This window comes from Clupea harengus, chromosome 5 (assembly GCF_900700415.2).
Source record: "Clupea harengus chromosome 5, Ch_v2.0.2, whole genome shotgun sequence".
Taxonomy (NCBI): domain Eukaryota; kingdom Metazoa; phylum Chordata; class Actinopteri; order Clupeiformes; family Clupeidae; genus Clupea; species Clupea harengus.
The window spans coordinates 11,729,987-11,750,649 of NC_045156.1; the positions used below are offsets into that span (position 1 = coordinate 11,729,987).

The following is a 20,663-nucleotide window of genomic DNA, read 5'->3' on the forward strand; positions in this document are numbered from 1 at the left end:
TTGTTCTTGGTGTCATGACAACAGCTTGCCTTGAAATAGTTGTGTAATATAGGGAATTTTAGGACCGGATAAGATGTGCGGTGCTGTAAATGTGAAGTTCATAAAAATTTCACCATGGATCAACATTAGGGCTGCAGGACACTTCTAGTGGTATTCTTATGTGTTACTGTTTCACTTACTGTACCGGGAAAGAAAAGTGTCTTTTTTTGTACTTTAGTATACCACAGAAAATGTAGAGCTGTCTTGAGGCATATAGCTGAATTTCATATTTACTGTATTTTGTTTCATATTACAATATGTACGAGGTGTCATACGTTTTTCTTTTCTTTTGCAATGCAACACATAACTGTGCAAAAATAGAGGATACAGCAACACATAGTGCTAAGGTGTGTGTCTGTAAAGCCCACTGTGTGAAGAGTTTTGAAAAAGTGGACATGGTATTGAGACAAGTGTAAAAATGATTGGTAAAAAAAAATCTATTACTGATTTCGTACTGAAAGGCAGACGTAGCGTGTCGATAAACTGTATACCAGGAGAGGGCGCTCCGACATGAGTTTTACACGTGCCCGACTCGGTCAGCACTGGGATCCTGGAACTGAAAACCATCTCTGGTTCTGTTGATCTGTTTGGGTGTAAATTATTAATTGCGAGGCTTGGCTAGAAACAACTGGCTGCACATCGGTTATTAAAACCATAGAAACTGTGTGACCACAAAAGCCTTCATTAATCCAAAGGCTCGATGTCCTCCTGCCAGGTTACATGGTGGGCCAAACAATGGACGTGATAAATAATGAATCATTTCCCGGTAAGGAACTGTTAACATGTTAATCAGCTATCTCAATTTGTTTATCAGTGTGTTACCACGGTAAACCTTCAGGCTGTAGACCTACGTGTGCTTTATAGGCCTTCTGCCTCTGTAATAAACTACTCCACCTTTTTATTGGGGATGATACAAATTGGGAAGTAATTGCCGGGATGTCTGGCAGTATCCGGACATACCGCTGCTGTGTAGACGTTGTAAAACCGTCAAATAATAAATAACTTTCTACAGTTATTTAAATATTAACTGGAGTTTTGGACTGAGGTAGCCTAACTGTCCATTCATTAGAACTAGTGAACTATTCCTGATTCTAGTAGTAGTTTTTAGTAGTCAGTGTTGTACTCCTATGAAGGACAGTGTCAGGTTAGGGTCACCTTTGTTAACACCTTTGTTTCCAAGAAGCTCACAAACTGATAAACATGTTAAATATGCACAGTATGTTCTGGTATACTGTAAAATATATGTTAACTGTATAAAGGCAATGTATTATGTTGTTACTTGTTCCCAACTGATAAATGTTTTTTCATATTATTTTCTTTAGCTCATCTTGCTTATTATGAAAGCTTTATTTACTGTTTTTCACAGCCGCTAAGACACATTTCTTGGAACCTTCCGCCCCTTTTACAAAACTAAAAACACAAAACACAATGTTCAAACTACATTCCCAAAACCTTTGACTCTTCTTGGGAAATCAGGCCATTGCCCTTTTATCTGTGCTCAAAATCAAACAGTGTTTTCAGATCATACACAAAGCCAGTCATAATAAAAACACTTCTGAGATTTCATAACACAGTTGTCAGTGCATGTGGTTGTTTATAGTACAGTGAATGCATTTTGTGTTTTCCAAAAACAATATTCACAATTCGGGTACAAAGTTCAGGTATTGCATACTGTAAATACTGCAGGCAATACAGTATTGAATGTCTGTGGATTCAGCACTTAAATACAGCAAAAATAAAGAGCTGCAAAAGGACAAAGACAAAATGTAAATGAAAAGCACATTCCAGTACACTGTAAATGTAACTGCACATTCAGTCAACAAGTGATTCATTCAGCCTCGGCATCACGTCTTTGTGCTGGGTCAGGTCAGAGAACTTCATCCACATCACAGGCAAAGTTACTCCCTAGTCACGCAACGGGGAAAGACCCTCTGGTGTGCCGGTTGCAGCCTTGGCAAGACTCCACCCCTATGTCACCCCAGGCCAATTATATGGCCTGCATGAGATTTTCCCCGGTGTAGGGTTGTCGGTCATATATCTTTCACCGGCATGCAGTGGAAAAAACTCGGCTACTGGGTTGAGCAAAGGGGAGTATGGTGGAAGGTTGATGTTGAGCCACTCCCCTATCAGGTCACCATGGTGAAAACTGACCTTGTTCCAAACTAGACATAGACAGGATGCTCTGCCTGCTCACGCCCAAATAAGGCATACCGAAGATAACCCAGATACGTAAGAGGCTGGTGGGTGTCACATGGCCGTGTGGTGGCATGACGTACAGAACCCAACTGTTAGTTACGGCTGCTCAGAGTGTCACGGTGGCACCACGCTGGCAAGGGTCACTGGCAATGGCCCGATGGCCAAATATGTTCCGGTCTCTCCCTCTCGTCTTCGTCAGATTGAACCCAGCTTCATCCACAAAAATGTATTCATAAGGTCTTTCCATGGAATCCAGGTCAACCACTCTCTATACTTAGAAATGGATATGGTTTTGTAAGTGCTACAGAAAGACAGACCTACTGTATGCTGCAGAGTGTAAGCACTCCTGATTTACAGACATTACAATGTATTGCAGCTTGAGAGTAGTATGTAGCATAATATTGAACTCAATGTATTGCAGCTTGAGAGTAGCATAGTATTGAACTGAATGTGTCTGAAATCATTGACCTTTGACCCTTTTCTGGGTTGTGGACTTGGTACACTTGTTTACTATAATGTCGCTTTGGATCACATGGTCTATGGTGGAAAGACTGACACTGTTGATTTCCTTCCAAATTTGCATTGCCTTCAACAACTCGGTGCTGAATTCCACGCAGTGTAATGGTATTGTTTTGAAGGACCATGTCGACAATTAGAGCTTCTTGCTGTAGGGAGAACCTTGCAGTCTTGCATTGCCGTCTTGCAATTCCACAAAATAGGAACGTGCACTTACAAAAATATACATGCAGTAAAACAGTGATGGACTTTTCCCCCTAGTCTCCTTTTATATTGTATAAATTATATATATTATATTTTAAAAGTGATGTCCTGAAACAGCTCTACACAGTTAAGTTTTGGTGACCAAAATGGAAAAGTTCAGTGACAAAAAGGAAAAAAAAACAACCTGTTCTCTTCTCTGAATCTCCTGATTATAGTGACCACAGTACAATGCGCTGAGACTTGGCTGCACACTTTGTTCTGCTTACGTCATTGTCGTTCCGTGAACAAGAACATGTTCTATCACATTTGGTTCAGAGAATGGGCAATAGTGTTTAAGCAATGCTGTAACAGTGGAATGCAACAAACTATAATAGTGGTATGCAATCTGTTTTACTGTTCAGACACAGAGAGGTCTAATTACTCAGAGAATTTATTTAATTCCTCGTCTGGCCCTGATTGGCTCCCCACTTACAATACCTCTATCCATACAACATAAAGATGTATTGACACTATATAACGGATCACAGTGCTACACAATACACTGAAATGAACTACACACATTATAACTTATATTATATATATATATGCATGCTGTTCAAATACAGGACAGTATGCAGTTGTCACCTTCTTCTATTTTACTCCCTGCCCATAGCCTTCGACGCCGTTACCAATACTTTGGTTCTATAAAACAAATCGGCCCATACTAAGAACACACACACACACACACACACACATACACACACACACACACACACACACACACACACACACACACACACATACAAGCACATACTTAATATTGGCACCTGCTGTTACTGTTTCTTAAGCATGTCAAATTTGACTCCTTGTTCACAGTAACCTTTCATGACTCTACCATCAATTAATCAGCTCCTGTCATGGGCACGTTTATGACACTGTGGCATGAACAGGTGTGTTGGCTGAGCAGTTCAATGCATAAGCTCCTGTGCTCTTTTTCCCCCAGCGGAGGGAGTCTGCGAGAGCAAAATCGGTCACTGACGTTCTTTTATTAGGTCCTCTTTGCACACAGAATGCGTACGGTGTTGGGGGAGGTGGCCGGGTATATACGCATGCATCTTGAAATGAGGACACTTCATCAATCACACGTGCAACCCCGCAACCCCTTATCTCCGCACTGCTATGTCCCCATACGTTTTCTCACAGATGCACGTGCGATATGCTGCTGTTGCTAGGCTACAGGTCTTCTCCAGAGGCATTCCTTCCTCTCGAGCTGCACACTGCGGATGCTGCGGGGGACTGCGGTAGACAAAGAATCGAGAGAGAAACAGGAACGTGATGTATAATTTCATTTAATATAATTTCTACGGAAGAAGAGTAACAGAGCACATTTACAAAATATACAATGGGGGGGGGGGGGTTGGTTTTTGGGAGCGTGCTAGGCCATCAGTGATCGAATAACAGTCTCCAAATCACTGAGAAATAAAAAAAACTACAAACCAAAGCCTTGTTTAGACTCAAGTTGTAGATCAACTGGCCCCCAGTGACACAGGCCAGGGTGCTGGGGTGAAAGTTGAGAGGTCGAATTTGGTTCTGGCTGTTTTTAGAACCGTGGGCATTTCTCTGCACAAGGGATGACCAACCCCAAATAACCCCTCCTTCTCTCAGGCAAAACCCCCTTTCCTTCCATATAAGAAGCCCTTTATAATCTAGCACTGCTATTTAGAGCAGGGCTATTCAACTCTCTACAGGAGTGGTATTTAGTTCCACAGATATACAATATATACAACAACAATAAACCCCTGAAAATGTGCAATACATCCTCTATGGTATAGACAAAATTGATCATAGCTCCCAGATTTCATCACACAAAAGAACACTGACATTTTCTCATATAAAGCATTTACTCATATATAATTTATATCTTTGAAATGTCATTGAGATATTTCATGTATGCCCAAATATAAAACAGCTTGGATTTTTTTTCTCCAATTTTCATCGTAATGATGACACGGAGTAACAAACACAGGTATGCAAAAGAGCCTCTCATGGACTGGAAGAATTAGCAACTGCTAGTGTGATTTGGTAGAATTGGTGGAGGACTTCATGAGGTCGTTGATGCATGAAAAGTGTGTGTTATCCCCTGGGGGGTTGTGGGTAATACATACTTATTAGCCTTTCTGTGTGTGAATGTGCATGTGTGTCTATGGGTGTGTGTGTGTGTGTGTGTGTTTGTGAGTGTCTTCACTCTTTAAGAAACAGTAGGGTCATTTCCCAGCCTTTTTTGCTTTGTTTTTCTATGTGTGTATGTATCTATGTGCCTATGTGACTGGAAACTGGTAATCACGCAAACAGAAATCTGTTACTGTGGAGCATAGAGGACAGCGACTGATACAAACACACTGCATCTGGTTTTTCGGAACTGTTTGGACAGCGACTGATACAAACACACTGCATCTGTTTTTTCGGAACTGTTTGGACATCTCAGTCGTTTGGAGCACTTCAAAAAGGAGAACATCCTTCTCCTTCCCAACTATTTATACACCCCCTAAAAAGGGGTTATGAATCTACCCGGCCTGTACAATGCGGTTTGACAATAAAACATTGACAATATTTTCTTAGTCAGATTCTCCCACTTCTTCTTCTTCTTCTCTTTCCCATTGAAACGTCTCATTAAACTGAAACAGCACAGGAAGTAGAGACAGCCAAAGGCCACGGAAGCTCTCTGTTCACTCTCTCTAATTACACATTTATATAAAAAAAAGATACAGCAGTCTCTGTAAAAGTTTCTTTTTTCCCACTTCTCAGTCTGACAAAGCACAGTCTACTGCTTAGCTTAGCTGTAGCTGTAGCATTAGCAGACAGTGTCTCTTTATGTCCATCGATGTGGTGGTTGCCCAGCGGAACGGTCCATCGCTCTTGAGTGTTTGTGGTATCAGACGTGGAGTGATGAGGTGCTACTGGTGGCTTAGCCCACCTGTTCCTGTTTTTTGTTGGTTTTAAAGAGGCCAGTCTGGACAGCCCCTTAGATTTGAAGGGTAGCAGTTTTTAGCAGCCACCTGCACGGACCACCCCTGTTATGAGTCACCAACTCAAGCCCTTCCTGAGGACTTTTTGTTCGTGTGTGTGTGTTTGTGTGTAGGGGTGAGTCTGTATCGTGCTCGTGAGGTGTGGGGGGAGGGTTTGAGTTCACGACAAGTGATTCAGGAGTCGATGCGGAAGGCCAGCAGTTTGTCGGAGTGCAGGGTGTTCAGCGTGCGCAGGTCCGGCAGCCTCAAGAGGAGCTTAGAGAACAACGAGCTGTCGTCAGGGCGACGACGGGTGATGATGGCTCGCAGTGCACCAATCAGGCCCTCCTGGAGCTGCTCGACCGCCACCACATCAGCTATGCCTGCCCGGTCTGTGAGACAGATAGAGATCATGACATTATTAGTCAGGGAAATAGTAGAGACTGTATTTCATTTCTACACATTATATTGTACATGATTGTATATGTGTGTTCTAGCATGTGTGTGTGTGTGTGTCTGTGTGTCTCTGTATATGTGTGTTTAGGAGTGTTTGTGCGCGTGCGTACCTGCAGATAGCAGAACAACAGCCATGAACAGTGCCATCTCGTCTGGCTCCAGGCACATTGACGAGAGCTTCTCACTGAACTCAAACATGGCGTCCAGCAGGGAACCCATGCCCAGAGCCCGCAGCGTGGCAAGCGGGTACGTCTGCCCGTTCAGGAACGTCACTGTGCGCTCTTTAGCATTGAACAGTGTGCAGAACCGCACCATTAGAACCTGTGGACGGAACACAGAAAAGAATGGTTGGTCACAGTGATCATTAACAGCAAAATGTGCTGACAATAATTACATCATATATCTACATTCATAGTTCATATGAAGACACACACACACACACATACACACACACTTTACCTGGAAGGTGCCTGCTTTGAGCAGCATGACCTGGTCATGCTGGCTGAGAGCCTGGAAGCCAGGGATGCTCTTGGCAAACTCCACCACCTCTCTGACAGCTGGGGTGAAGCACTGGGAGAAGGCCTCCCACACCTGCTGGCTGGAGCGCCCCGCAGGGGACACAGGGCTCGCATTCAGGGGACACGCCTAGGACACAGGAAGTAAGAGATAATGAGTATCTGTGAAATGTAGTTTCTTTTTTAAGCTTTTGTATATTCAGATTCTTTGATTGTTGTAGTTATTCCCTTGCTTAGACTCTATTTACACACACACACATGTGCACACACACACACACACACACACACACACTTATACACTCACTTACCAACACTTTGGCTCCTCCGCTCAACCTGAAGGGACAGGAAGTGGGACCCTGTGTCTCGTTGATGGGGTGGCTGTTTTGATTGGCTGCGTAGTTCTGAGAGGCAGGGCACTGTGAACTCTGATTGGATGAGACCTGGTGACCGTAGCGACTGTTGTCCAGCGTGGCGTTTTCCCGGTGAGTGACGGGGCAGCGAGCAGGGCTCGGCTGGTAGGCGGTTGTAGGCTGGCTGTGGTAGTTCTGCTGTGGGACTGCATGGGGGTGTGACTGAGGGTGGTTACAGTCTTGTGATGCATTGTTGCCATGGAACCTGGCAGGGCTGGCATTGTTGTTCATGTTGTTGTTGTTGTTGTTGTTGTTGGCGAGGGGCTTGATGGGCTTCTCGTCGACATTCACGAAGATGTTGCGGTATGCCTGCGAGATGGCCCCGATTGCCTCTTCTGATTGGCTATCATCGGGACTGGACGGGGCCTCGGGGGCAGGGGAGGTGTCAATCTCCATGGCGGCTGATTCGTTGAGGCTGTTCATGTAGCTCTGCATCTCGTCCAATAGCCTCTGCTTCTCCCGCTTAGGAATACGCCCAAAGCGCACAGCTGAAGAAAACATAGAACAGAGAAGGAACAACATTTAAAACAAATCAATTTCCCAGTGAATGAGACACTCACTGACCCACATAACTGAATCAATGCAGCTCTTCTTGCTCAACACATTTCTAGGAAAGACACTGGATTCTTTGTGAGGATTATGAAATCAACCAAGAACACCTGAGCCAAGCAGTTCCTAATCTTTTCCATTCCACTGACCTATCTGGCTGTAACCGGATCGTAAAAAAAACGACTTTGTATGATTCATTCTCTTTGCATGGATTTTATCATCTGACATTGTGAAAAAACAATTCAGTTCAGGGACATAACCAACGCAGATGATTCGATAGCTACAGGCTTAGCCTGTGTGACTCAGAACTAAGGCGATCGATGCGAAAACTCGAAAGAGTTCGAATGAGTGCAATCAGTAAGGAAGTGGGTCAGGAAGATCCGGCACTAACAGTTATGAGGCTTGGCTTGAGCTTGGGCTTGGCTTCGTGCTGGGCTTTAAATCATTATGAATGACGCACAGAGCAGAGCAAGCCCCCTCATCTCCATCTCCCCTTCTTCTCCTCTCCCTCTCCCTCTCCCTCTTCCTCTCCCATCCGCCTCTCACATCTCTTCCATACCTTCCCTCCCCCATACACTCACGCTCGACGGGCGGGTCTATTTATAGCTCTGTGCTACTGTGTGCTACAGTAATACACATTCACCTGCCCACCCCCAACTGACACACACACACACACACACACACACACACACAACACACACACACACACACACACACACACACACACACACACACACACACACACACACACACACACACACACACACACAAATACAGTTAGCCCCCTGTTCTTTTTGCTTGCCTCCTCTCTCTCTATCCATCTCCTTCATTCTCTCTCTATCCATCTCCTTCATTCTCTCTCTCTTGAGCTGAAACTGGGTCAGTGGGTAAGGTAGACTGGAGGTGATGTCGGTGTGGAGTGAGTGAGTGAGTGAGTGAGTGAACGAGTGAGTGTCAGGATGAGTGATGGAGTGAATGCTCCACTACATCAGTAAGGGTTAAAGGAGTGTAATGAGAAGAGATGGAGATAATGAAGGGGGGACAGAGAAAGGAAGAGGGTGAAAGACAGGGCAGTTGGAGGTGACAGCTCTCAGAGCGGTTTCCATGGGAATGATTGCCTGGAACAACTAGCACGACTTGTCCAGAAAAGGAAAGGTCATTAACTAAATATAGGCCAATACATTTTGTATTGAATTATAAATAAACATGGATCTTATAAACTGTTTTTTTTTTATTGAGTCTATAAAATGCTTTTTGCTAAGCTGCAATTCAGTTGTGCTTCCTGAGGACTAAGCAAATGACCTAAAATTCTGTGTTCCTGTACGTCATCACTTGCCATGGTTGCCAGCGACACACTGCTGTATAATGATCTCTACCCCTGAAGGAAGCTTCTAGACTAACTATCACCTTCTGCAAAATGAAGACACACTCCAACACCTAGAATAATAGGAAAGGGTGAGGAAAATAGGGCCGAATATGTTGCGCGATAAAAGGAGAAAATGATAGATTACATCGTCCGTCGCTTTTTCTTTACGCTTTATAGGTCACCCAAATGTTGTGCTAGCTTCTGGGAAAAAAATATGATTTATTATCACCTAGTTTGCTGTGGTCTCAGGGGACTACGGTGTCCTAGAGGGACACTGCAGATGTAGAGAACACTATGAGTTGTGCAGGAATTATGGCAGCTTGTGATTTCATAGCCTATTAATGGTTCACACTGGCAGATCGGCTGCAAAATGAGGATTTTACTGTATCACAGTTTAAAACTGGGAAGGATGTTAATTAATTGCCTGATACAAGTGAGAATGGGAGCCAGAGAGTGTGTTTAAAGGAAGGGTAGGGGTGGGTGATCAGGTGCCTGGTGTCCCCATTTCCCAAAATAAACCGTGTTCGCTGCAGTTTTCAGCGTGACTGATGACTTGTGGGATTCCAGGCACCTACTGTAATAAATCACTGTCTAACGGCAAGAGGAGAGAGGAGAGAGGGAAACAGAGAGAGAGAGGGAGAGAGAGAGAGAGAGAGAGAGAGAGAGAGAGGAGAGAGGAGAGAGGGAAAAAGAGAGAGAGAGGGAGAGAGAGAGGAGAGAGAGAGAAACAGAGAGAGAGAGAGGGGGAAACAGAGAGAGAGAGAGAGGAGAGAGGGAAACGGAGAGAGAGAGAGTGGGAGAGAGAGAAAAGGGGAAGATACAAGGAAAAGAGGGGAGAAAGAGAGAGAGAGAAGACAGGGAGGATGATTTGAGCAAAGGGAAGTGGAGGAGAAGAGGTGGAATTGAAGAAGCTTGCTGTGAATCAGGTCACTACATGACAAAAGCTTCTTCCCCGTGTCCTGGTTTAGCTACTGCCCGCAGTCAGCTGCCTCATCTCTCAGCAGATGAATCGTCTTAGAAAAAATCTAAAGTGTGCATCTGACCTCTATACAAATCCTATGTGATTATACATTATACAGTTATAATTTCATGTGATGAATTCATAAAGCTCTGTAATGTAGTTAATCGTAGTACTATAATGTGTATTGTGCTTGCATAATGCATAATAGTCCATTACGAAGGCACTGGACTATTGTATAAATCCATTTCAAAGGAGTGACCAACAAGAATATTGGTGCTACAAAATATAATCAACTGTAATCAATATTACGACACTGATGTATGACTCTTATCTTACTCTTATGTATGACTTCTGTTATTGCTAATGATATTTTCTACAGCTAATGCCAAAGCCCATGGAGATTGAATTTCATCAAATCCAATATGGCAATGCGGCCAAAGGAAACAGCCAGAGCAGAGTTGACTGCTTGGGCTCAGAACCTTCTTGTAGTCACTGTATGTTGTGTGGTATACTGTGTGTGTGTGTGCGTGTGTGTGTGTGTGTGTGTGGGTGTGTGTGTGGGTGTGTGTGTGTATTTGCTCTCACCATCTCTGGACATGCCCACAGACAGGCACTTCTTGAAGCGGCAGTGCTGGCAGCGGTTGCGGTTCATGCGCATGATCAGGCAGTTCTCGTTCTTCACACACATCTTATAGTGGATGTTCTGCTGGATGCTCCGGCGGAAGAAGCCCTGGAAGAAACAGAGAGCAAGGTTTATGATGGATACATAAAGATAGACAGAGATAGAGAGAGAGAGGAGAGGAAGGGAAAGAAAGAGAGAGAGAGCATATGTAGCCGTCTGTGTTTGTGTAAGTGTCTGTATTTGTGTTCTCTGTGTGCTGGTTCTTACCTTGCAGCCTTCACAGGCATGGACGCCATAGTGAAATCCTGACGCAATGTCACCACATACTTTACACAGAAGAACCATTCCTCCTGTCTCTGAAAAAGACACAATGGGGGAGGGAGAGAAAGAAAGAGAGAAGGAAGTTATTTTCATGCTTATCAACTGTCTGTAAAGGAGGCTTAAGACAACGCTGTATTTAGGTCATTTCAGTGTGTTCTTTCACACCCAACCCGTCAGTCTGAGTTGCCTAAACTTCCTCATTGACTGAATATTTGGCAAATCAGCTGTCTGTTTAAACTAGCTGGTCTCAGACATTCCACGTACTACATTTCAAACTCAATATATAAAATCTACAAACACTACATGAACAAAATACAAAGTCTCGCTTACTTGTAAAAGTTCCAGTGAAGCCACACGGTCTCTTAGCCACCAAGGGGTGAGAATAGGACTGCTGACCTCCAGAGGTCATAGCAGGGGTCACCGCCGTGGCGACAGAGGCGCTGCTGACCTCCGGGAACTGAAAGACCAGTCCTGGGCTGCCATTGCCAGTGCCACTGAAGCCATTGCTAACGCAGCCGCTGCCGGCTCCAACTCTTTGCATCGGTACCCCAATGTCGGCGAAGGAGCCCCCCTCGGGGGAGGAGGGCTGGGACTGGGGGGCGGGCGATTGCGTCTGGTACCCACTGGAGGGGCTGCCAGGGCTTGGGCTGGCACTGCCCGTTGACCCAGCGTACAGGATGACACTTCCACCTGAGAGGGAGGAGTGGAGGAAAGGAAAGACCGTTAGTTATTGGCTATAATTGGGTGCATTTACATTTTATTGTTCATGAATGTACACTGTCTCTTTTGATCAAATAAACAAATTGATTGATTGATTGATAGTTATTAGGCAGGCTCAGAAAAGATTAGAACAGGAGAACACTGGGGAGGCACATCTCCACTTACACCCACACTTTATTCTCATCACTATTATTATACTCAAAGGTAGCGAATAAATGACTGTGGCTTTTGCACAGTCTACAGACTGATGAACATACACAAAGAGTTTGAATAAGAGTAATAAATATGGCGTATGTCCCTGTCAGAACTGTTAAAAAGTCAGTGTTTATCTGTGGGATAGACTAAACCAGTTGAGGCGGAGTATAGAGAGATAACATCCTTCATGCCTCAACCACATGCTGATAGATTTCGGTGGAATGTTGAACAGAGCTGGACTGTCTGTTGGCATATTTTCATGTGTTGGGCATCCAAAACATGGCATTGACCTGGTCTCTGGTCAGAGTCTCACGTCAATCTACCATCATAAATGATGCATTGATAATGCATTGATAATGCAATTAGTTACTTTTGACCTTCCAAAAGCCTTATTTTCTAACCCTTCAAGGAAAGTCCTTCAAGGATAGTTCAAGGATACAAACCAAATTCCGCGACAATGACATGGCGTTAGCCTTTTAAATAATAGGGAGGTTTCAACTACTTAAGAACAGAACATCTTTCCTCCACGCCTATAATTATTGAGAGAACATACTGTTCGAAAGCAACGCGGAAACTTGGAATGTCGGAAATCCCTTATTACACGCATCCCCATATGTTTACTTTCCTCCTTCCCGCCCCTTTTCCCCTCTCCCTCCACTCTATGCCCGCGCTCTTCTGATCTGTTCGTGTGTCGTGCGAGAGCTGAACGACAGGCTCACGTGTACGCGGAGCCGAGCCAGCTGCCGCCTCGATTACACTCTCAAGCCCCCGCGTCCCCTGGCGGCGCGCCTAGAACTCGCTCCAAAACTGCCAGCCACCTGACCGCCGACTCACATGGACTCCTAACACAGTTAACGCCCCAGCTCACAAGGCACTTTCCGCAGTCCCGTGTAGACAACAGCCGCAGTATTAAAAAAAAAAAAAAAAAAGACACGCCGCACACACACACACAGCCAGCTTGGTGATCACGTTTGAAGAGGGCTTTAAAATGGTAACCGGAGGGGGGAGACGGATACGGTGTGTGTACACTTTGGCATTTGGACTGAGTAACCGGAAACTAAGTGGGCGAGGGAGAACGTGAACAGTCACGTTTGCTCAACATATGAGGTGGTTTTGTTTCGCTTTCCCCCCTTTCTTATAAATAGAAGGCGAGGTTATAAAAATGTGCTAAAATGTGAGATATGTCAGTTATGGCCATAGGTATCTCCAGCCCCCTATTATGCCTGACATGGATGTATTTAATGCTGACTTGTTTTATACATTTAGGGCAACTCTAATGTAGTCCACATCCCAATTAACATTTGAATCGTAATTGTGGATTAGCACAGTCTGTCATGTAGTCAGGTGGTGTGCGTGTGTGTGTGTACAAGACCTTCACAGTGCTCTCACTTGCTGAAAGCAACCGTGGGCGTATGTAGCTGCCTGTGTGTCTCCCCCTTGCAGACACGTGCACTGATCCCCGTTAAGCTCAAGTGTGTTTGTAATTCTTCAGGCAGCACGTGTCAGTGACTGCAGTGCATTTTGGGTCATGATGTTAGCGTGTGGCAAGTCTGACATGTCTCACTGCACTGTGCCACACAGCCCCACCCAAGTCATAACACACACAGACAAACACACACACACACACACACACACACACACACACACATCCTTTCTACCTATCGCTCGCAAGTTTGTCTGAGTCACTGAGTCACCTTAATATGTGCTGAGGGAAGACACTCACACTAGCCCTTCTCTAAAGCTGAGGCTGTTCCAGGAAGCACACGATAAAAAGCTATTTACTCTCTTTCTCTATCTCTGCTCTGCTACAGGAATGTAAGAAAATATTAACAAGACCCTCTATTGTTTCACAAGGGGGAAGTATTGATTTTCACACTTTATTGACTACTTAGAGGTGGCAGCTCCGTAATCTCACATGCCTGTTTCTTAACAAACCATTTAACGGCTGTTTCAGTCGTCTGCAATACTATACTCCTTGCAGGAGAGCTACACAGTGCGTGTGACCCTTCATGACAATGCTACCCTCTGACCATATACGCTGACATGGATACTCACACACCTATATATAAACCTACATCGTGCTCTTCACTAATCTCCTGTCAGTAGCATCCATGTAATCCCAATACATTTTCACATGCATCGGTAACTGCTGTTATGCGGCAAAAAAAAACAGACTATGAAGCCATCCCGCTTCTAGAAGTCATTTTTTCTGTAAGAAACGAACTACAATAACTCAATGAATGAATGAATGAATGAATGAATGAGATTGATATTTAAAATTGGTAAATCATAACGTCTTAGGAGTTGTCATCAGACATCCAGGACCAGATGGACCTATTCCTCAGCTAGATCTCTTAAAACATGTCACACAGCTGACGTGTAAAACCCTGTACACATGGGAGTGTACACTTCATCACTTCTCCAGCATCTCCTGTTTGTTTGAATAGGCAATAGCACACAATGCCCTGCTCTGGCGTGGCAATGCCCTGGCGTGGCACGCTGGATGGTTGTGTGAATGGGCTCCTCTCTTCTACTCTAGCCATGCAATGATTGAGGCCAGTGGTCCAGTCTCAGCAGTAGTCAGCAGAGAAGCCCCGGCATGGCTGATGGCTTGCTTGCAAGTCTACCCGTGCAAGCCCTAATCTGACAATGACCACGGGGCAGTCCAACAACGTGAGCGCTCCTCTGTATCTCACAACACTAACAGCCAAACGTCCTACACACACACACAATGCCCACGCACACACACACACACACACACACACACACATTTTGTCACACAGTCAGGCTGCCTGACAGAGTGAGAAAGAAAGATAAGCTCGTTCCCAAGTCCCCTTTCTGACACACTGCGTCACTTGATTTGACTGTTCCCCACCAAGAGGTTGGTTGCATTATGGTTGCATTAAAAACAGATAAAAAAGGAGTGAGATTATCCATCTGGGAAAATAACTGTTTTGTTTTGAAATTGTATGGCAATGGGTCGTTCTAACATCGTTTCACCCTTGAATACCCAAATCAATAAAAAAGGTAACATGCACATTTGTAGAAATTAATTGGTGGCATATTGTATGTGGATCAATTTGTAGGCAACATACTGTGACTGGTATACTGTCACTGAGTTTAATGTGGGAAACATAACAAAGAAATACTAACTCCTACAATGTAACAGGTACGCCTCCATTTGATCTTGTCATGTTTTCATTTAGGATAGATTTTACTGTTGAACTCTGCGATAGTTAAATTCTTGGACGATGAATCCTATTTGGGGAATGGTCTAGGAAGGGATTTAACAGCTAAAATGTATGCACTGGATCGAAGTGCACATAATAATATGAGCCAGGCTATTCTTTTCCTCCACAAGGATGCTTGAAGAATGTCAGTGCGCCTTGGCAGAACTGAAGCCGGGAAAGTAGGTCAACAGTACTGACTTGGGGCATACTTTATCATGCACTGAACAATATACTGAACTGCCGAAGAATTGTGAGAGGCACTAACCATAGTCTAATTTAGATATTTAGAAGTATAGTGTTTTTTTTTGTTTAATGTTTCATCACCCGCTCAGTGTAGCTGCAGATACACTTGAGCTTTCTTCAACGTTCTTAACACCTTCCATAGCAGGATCTATTTAATTCTCAAGAGATGGAAAAGGTAAGCGCTATTGTACACAGTAATTGTAAAGAGACGGATAGCCAACGTGTTTTCTTTTGGTTATGTCGTGACAGGAACTGTCAAATTAGCCGACAATTGCATTTTGGTCTGAATGCGTTTGTTGCGTTGGCTATCGGAGATTCAATGGGCTTGTTTCCTATACGATATCAGGGCTAATCGCAACAGTTTTCAAGTTCGCTTTCGGATAAAATGTCATCACGCTGCGCTCGCTATAGAGAAATAATAGGGTAATTCGATGCTATAAAACCCATGACCTACTGACCAATCTCCCGCCGCTGGCTGAATCAAAGCAGGACTCCCCAGAATACCAACGAGGGAGAGGGAGAAAGAGAAACGGGGAGGGCGGGTGGGAGGTGTGCGCCTGGGAAATCACGCGCGGCACGTGGCTGTTGGAGCTTATGCACGTGAGGGAGACTCGAGGCAGCAGAGAAGATGGGCAGTCGAGAGCGCTCAGTATTTCGTGCCCACTGTTATCGGGTCTGTTGCCATGCAAAAGCAGTCTCTAGGCACTGCAGGAACCAGAAGGATGGATGGAAATAGCTAGTGTTGCTGCACGTGTGAACTCCACCATGCTCATGTCAATGACTGCCCACTCACTGACGTTGTATCATCTTGCTTTTCTGATGCTGCTTAATCTTAAGTAGGAAGGGCCAATTAGGTTTTTTATTCAACTTGTCACGAATTTGCAATAGTGTAGTCAACAGCGATGTGATATGGGTCACGCTGCCTGTGGACCTCCTACTTACATGTGTAATAGTGGGCAATAAGACATGTGACTAGCCTAGAAACCGTGCCCTTGCTGCCCTGGGTTGCATTGTAGGTCACCCCAATTCAAGTCAGCAGCTGCTGGAGCCGCATTATGCTGCTTGTTATAAAAGTACGAAATATTATTGTATGTGTATTTACTGTATGTGTTAGCGCCACACTTCAAAATATAAACTGATTTTAACTCTGCTAAGTGTTATCTTGACCGTGTTGGCCTATTTAACTCTGCTGGGAGTTAAGTTCTTGTGACACTGAGACAGTTGCCAACTAACCTAGAATAAATCCACGTGCAGTTCATACACCTCTGTGGTAAAACGCCTATTTTAAAGAGAGGTCAACTACCTCACGTACTATAATGGCCATGCCCAGTACTTCGAGTGTTATAGTCTGTTATCAAAAGAGTTAAAGCTTCCTTTTAAAGACCTTGCAAACTCCAGCATAAAATATTATGAATCACAACAATGACACGCCTCATGATTTGTGTGACCAAGGTGTGTTTTTCCCCTGCGCACTACAAATGTGTAAACCTATTCATTAACTAGTCAGACTAGAAACCAAATTGTTTGCCAAGGTTTCCGCACGTTTGAGGCGGGCATGTGATGTCCTTGACATTGCCTGGTCACACGTGTTGGAAAAAGAATGAATGGGGGGGCAGAGTTTATGATTCCGATTAGTGGACTATGGAACAAAGAGGCCCCAGTCTCCCACGTGACTTCGTGCATAAGTCATCAGAATGTACACGTAAGAGCCGAGGTCGCGCCCAGGGAAACACCTTTACAGTAGTGGGTGTATTGACGCTCCCTTCGCGCGCCCTCCCATCGCCCGCCCTCCCATCGGCCCGCCCTCGCCGCACAACCGGCCCCCGCCTTTCTCTCACGTACAACCATGTGCTGAATCTGAAAATACATCTGCCAAGACAGTAACTCACCTAACGTAGGCTACAGTCTTTTCTAGAACCCCCTAGCGTACTTCTATAGAGTCAAAGACATCATGTTACACAGCGCTGGTGAATGAATGCTCTGAGGTAGCTCGCGGTGCTTTAAAATAGTTACAGTTGTGTGGGAGTTGGTTAAACTTTTTCTCTTGTAGCAGTATTGCAGAGCACAAACACGCGAGCAGGGAGAGGTGGAACATAGTTTACAGGTGAGATTGTTTATGTGTAGGCAAAGCAGGAAGTCGCGGCCAGATCAGTCTCAGCAAACAGCACAAATATCTTACATACGTTGCCTGATAATCAAATCTCTCTAAGAACGTCTAATTATTCACCTTTGCCCCCCCCCCCCCCCCCCCCCCTAAAAGTAAAAATGAACGTTCAGTCTGTCATCTGTTTCAGATCAACTGGTTTGACACTTAACACCTATTTATCTTGGTGGTGAAATTGTGTGGTAGCCTAGCTTCCGGTTTGTGAAAGAAACTTAGTAGTCGGATATCATGTCCCCTGGTAACCTCTTATGTCTGCCCTGCGACCATATCACAAAGCTACATTGTAGTCTGCGCTTTCTCTTCTCCGGAGTATGTAAAGGTGCTTGAATGAAAATGTCTTTAGGTAGGTTATTAGGGCGAAATAGTATGTAACCTAGTTTACAACAGCTGTCACTGATGTCACAAATTCCGCAACTGTTGTACTGCTACATTGCATTTGATCATTTTGCCGTACGACTAGCCAACTGAAAGTACTACAGTACACACAATCAGTCTGCATTCACAATCTCTCATGCTAACTGTAAACACAACTATATTAACATGCATGATATTCATTTAATACAAAAATGGAAAATAGCTTTGCAAAACATTTACAATGAATATATAGCCTATAAAATAATTTTACAAAGTTGATATATTGTTCTTCTCAAACATATGATATGCAATAGCATGCTAGTGTATATTGCCCAGCAACAGTACACTGGTCCGAAACAGTAACACGATTCCAACATTAGATTAGTAGTTGGCTGTTTATCCTTGAAGACGTAGAAAATGTACAACCAAAATATATGTGTTTCCAAATAAAGACACTCACCTGGGCTATGATCCATTGTAGCGGCGTTTCCTTGACTTAGTTGAAAATTGGGAAAAGTGACCCTGAGTTAGTCGTCCCTCTGCATCAATAAAAGCTGGCGTCAGGTTAGGTGAAACCGTAATGTACCCGCGGAGAAAAACAACGGTTTCCGGAGATAGTAGGATATAACCAGTAAACTCCGTAACATGGGGTTGTGTCAACCCTTCAAGAAAGAAGAACAAGTTCAAGAGCAACTGTGCTCAAACTGGAGAAAACTGAAATATTTGTCAGTGTCTCTCAGACAGAACGTCCTCAACCTGTATCTGATGCCTAACAGAGTTATCTTGAACAGGATGTGTAACGTACAGTAGGCTAGAGCTAGGTTTCTGGAGCGGGAGCAGAAACAATCCAAAGAATTTCAGCACAGGTGCCAGTGCAGTCACAACATATGTGGAAGTAGTTTTGGAGACGCACACCCATTAATAGGGGCTCACACACAGCAGCACGTTTTCAGATGCTCTAGAAATGTGACTGGCTCTGCCCTCAATTTTTTTTCCCCCTCTCGCACACTACCCTTGTCCTTTCAACCTCTGTTGTTTTTGTTTTTGTATGCCAAGGACTACACATATGAACACACCCTCTCTCGCTTCATTCTCTCTCACGTTTTCATTGGCGGATGGTTAGCGTGAAAGGAGGCGAAGCAGTTGTACTGATTTGACATTGGAATGTTCCGCTCAAGTCCCGCTGCATGTGCATGCGGCATGTGAGTCGCTGAGACCGCTGCCCTACTGACACACATTTTATGTAAATACACGGTGTTCCTGTTTGAAAGGGGCGGAGTTGTGGGCGAAAGCACATGGAGTAGAGGCGGAGCTCACCGTGACTGCCTGTGCTACTGCTGTGAGCTCGTTGCCGTCTGTCCCTCTGTCTCTTTCATAAGCATTGGTGTTTGCAGATCCCCACACAATTTGGCTGTTGGCGATGCTGTTAGCGCCATGCAATGAATATGTGTGAACAAGGGGTTGTTTGTGAGGAGCATCACCAAATCAGAGACGGAACATTCTAGAACACTCGAGGGAGACATGAATCCTTGAGGACACCAATTTAGGGCCAACTCATGCTGATTGAAATATAGGTCATCACACTCAAGACCCATATTCGGCGATACAAAGCAACAGTTGAAATATGTTATGATTAACTCGTTTTCGTTTTCATTTTCTCAACAGCCAAATTTGTGTAGCATTAGGCCACGTATGTATGACGACAAAATAATTTTGTCAGAACATGCGCATTCTTCATCCATTGGGTAAAACCGCAGAATGAAAGTCGATCAATCACCTCTCAACAAAAGACCGCACGTGTATGTGGAAGACTGAAATACTTGGGCAAGTAAAGCTAAGACCAAGACTACACGATTCAATTGCGCCACACAGTGGCTACTTTGTAAAACTACATCTAACTGGAGATTAGAGACAACGCAATGAAGATTCATTGAAGAGTCGTGTAGATGTTTGGGTCTATCGTCATCATGTTGCTCACGGCTGGATTACTTCATACGGTTATGAACTTATTGACTCATTTATTCAAAGTTGTTTACTGATCACTTCGTTTACTGATTACTTTGTTTGACCTCTGGCTCCATGTTTATCAATCACACCAAAACTATCTTTAGTTGATACCTACCTACTTTTAAAGACTAGGCACCTGGCCGAGTTTCTGGAAAACTGCTAGGGTTTTGTGGTAGCTAAGGTGTTTTCAGAGTAAAATCTGAGAATGCGTGAAATGTGACATACCACAAGCCACAGGTACGATATGTTCACACCTTTGTTGAATGGACATGGTGTGCCCCCTGTCCTGCAGCTGTACATAAGACATCTGTACAGTACACAGATATATGGAGGGGTTTGAATCAGAATCAGAATAGTTTTTTATTGCCAAGTAAGTTTACGCCTACTAGGAATTTGCTTTGGCATATTGGTGCAGATAATAAACATAAAACATAATAAGTACTACAGGACATAAGAAAAATAATATATAAAAATATAAAAAATATATAAAAGTAAAAAAATCAAAAGTATTTACAGGATATGAAATATGAAAAGGAGGAGCTGTGCAGTCTATGCAGGAATGTGCAAAACAAGAATGCAATGTGCAAGATAATGTAGGAGACCGTGAGTTA

The 20,663-nt window shown here is 44.1% G+C and overlaps 1 protein-coding gene across 1 annotated transcript; it reads right to left on the reverse strand.

Moving 5' to 3' along the window:
* Nucleotides 1-4,267: 4,267 nt before the first annotated feature.
* Nucleotides 4,268-19,285, reverse strand: nr1d4b (nuclear receptor subfamily 1, group D, member 4b). Its single transcript, XM_012836655.3, has 8 exons — nucleotides 18,506-19,285; nucleotides 11,470-11,829; nucleotides 11,086-11,174; nucleotides 10,782-10,926; nucleotides 7,219-7,808; nucleotides 6,855-7,040; nucleotides 6,506-6,716; nucleotides 4,268-6,331 (listed from the first exon to the last, which is right to left on the reverse strand). Exons 1-8 carry the CDS (start codon nucleotides 18,519-18,521, stop codon nucleotides 6,135-6,137), a joined length of 1,794 nt encoding a protein of 597 aa, XP_012692109.1. The 5' UTR covers nucleotides 18,522-19,285; the 3' UTR covers nucleotides 4,268-6,134.
* Between the last annotated feature and the right edge of the window lie 1,378 nt (nucleotides 19,286-20,663).

What these genes read in the sequence shown, in the direction of transcription:
- nr1d4b (XM_012836655.3), bottom strand. An exon ending in GCGGAGGAGCCAAAGTGTTG is followed by an intron (nt 7,041 to 7,218) that starts GTAAGTGAGTGT and finishes CCTGTGTCCTAG; the next exon opens with GCGTGTCCCCTGAATGCGAG. An exon ending in TGTTGTTCTGCTATCTGCAG is followed by an intron (nt 6,332 to 6,505) that starts GTACGCACGCGC and finishes TCTGTCTCACAG; the next exon opens with ACCGGGCAGGCATAGCTGAT.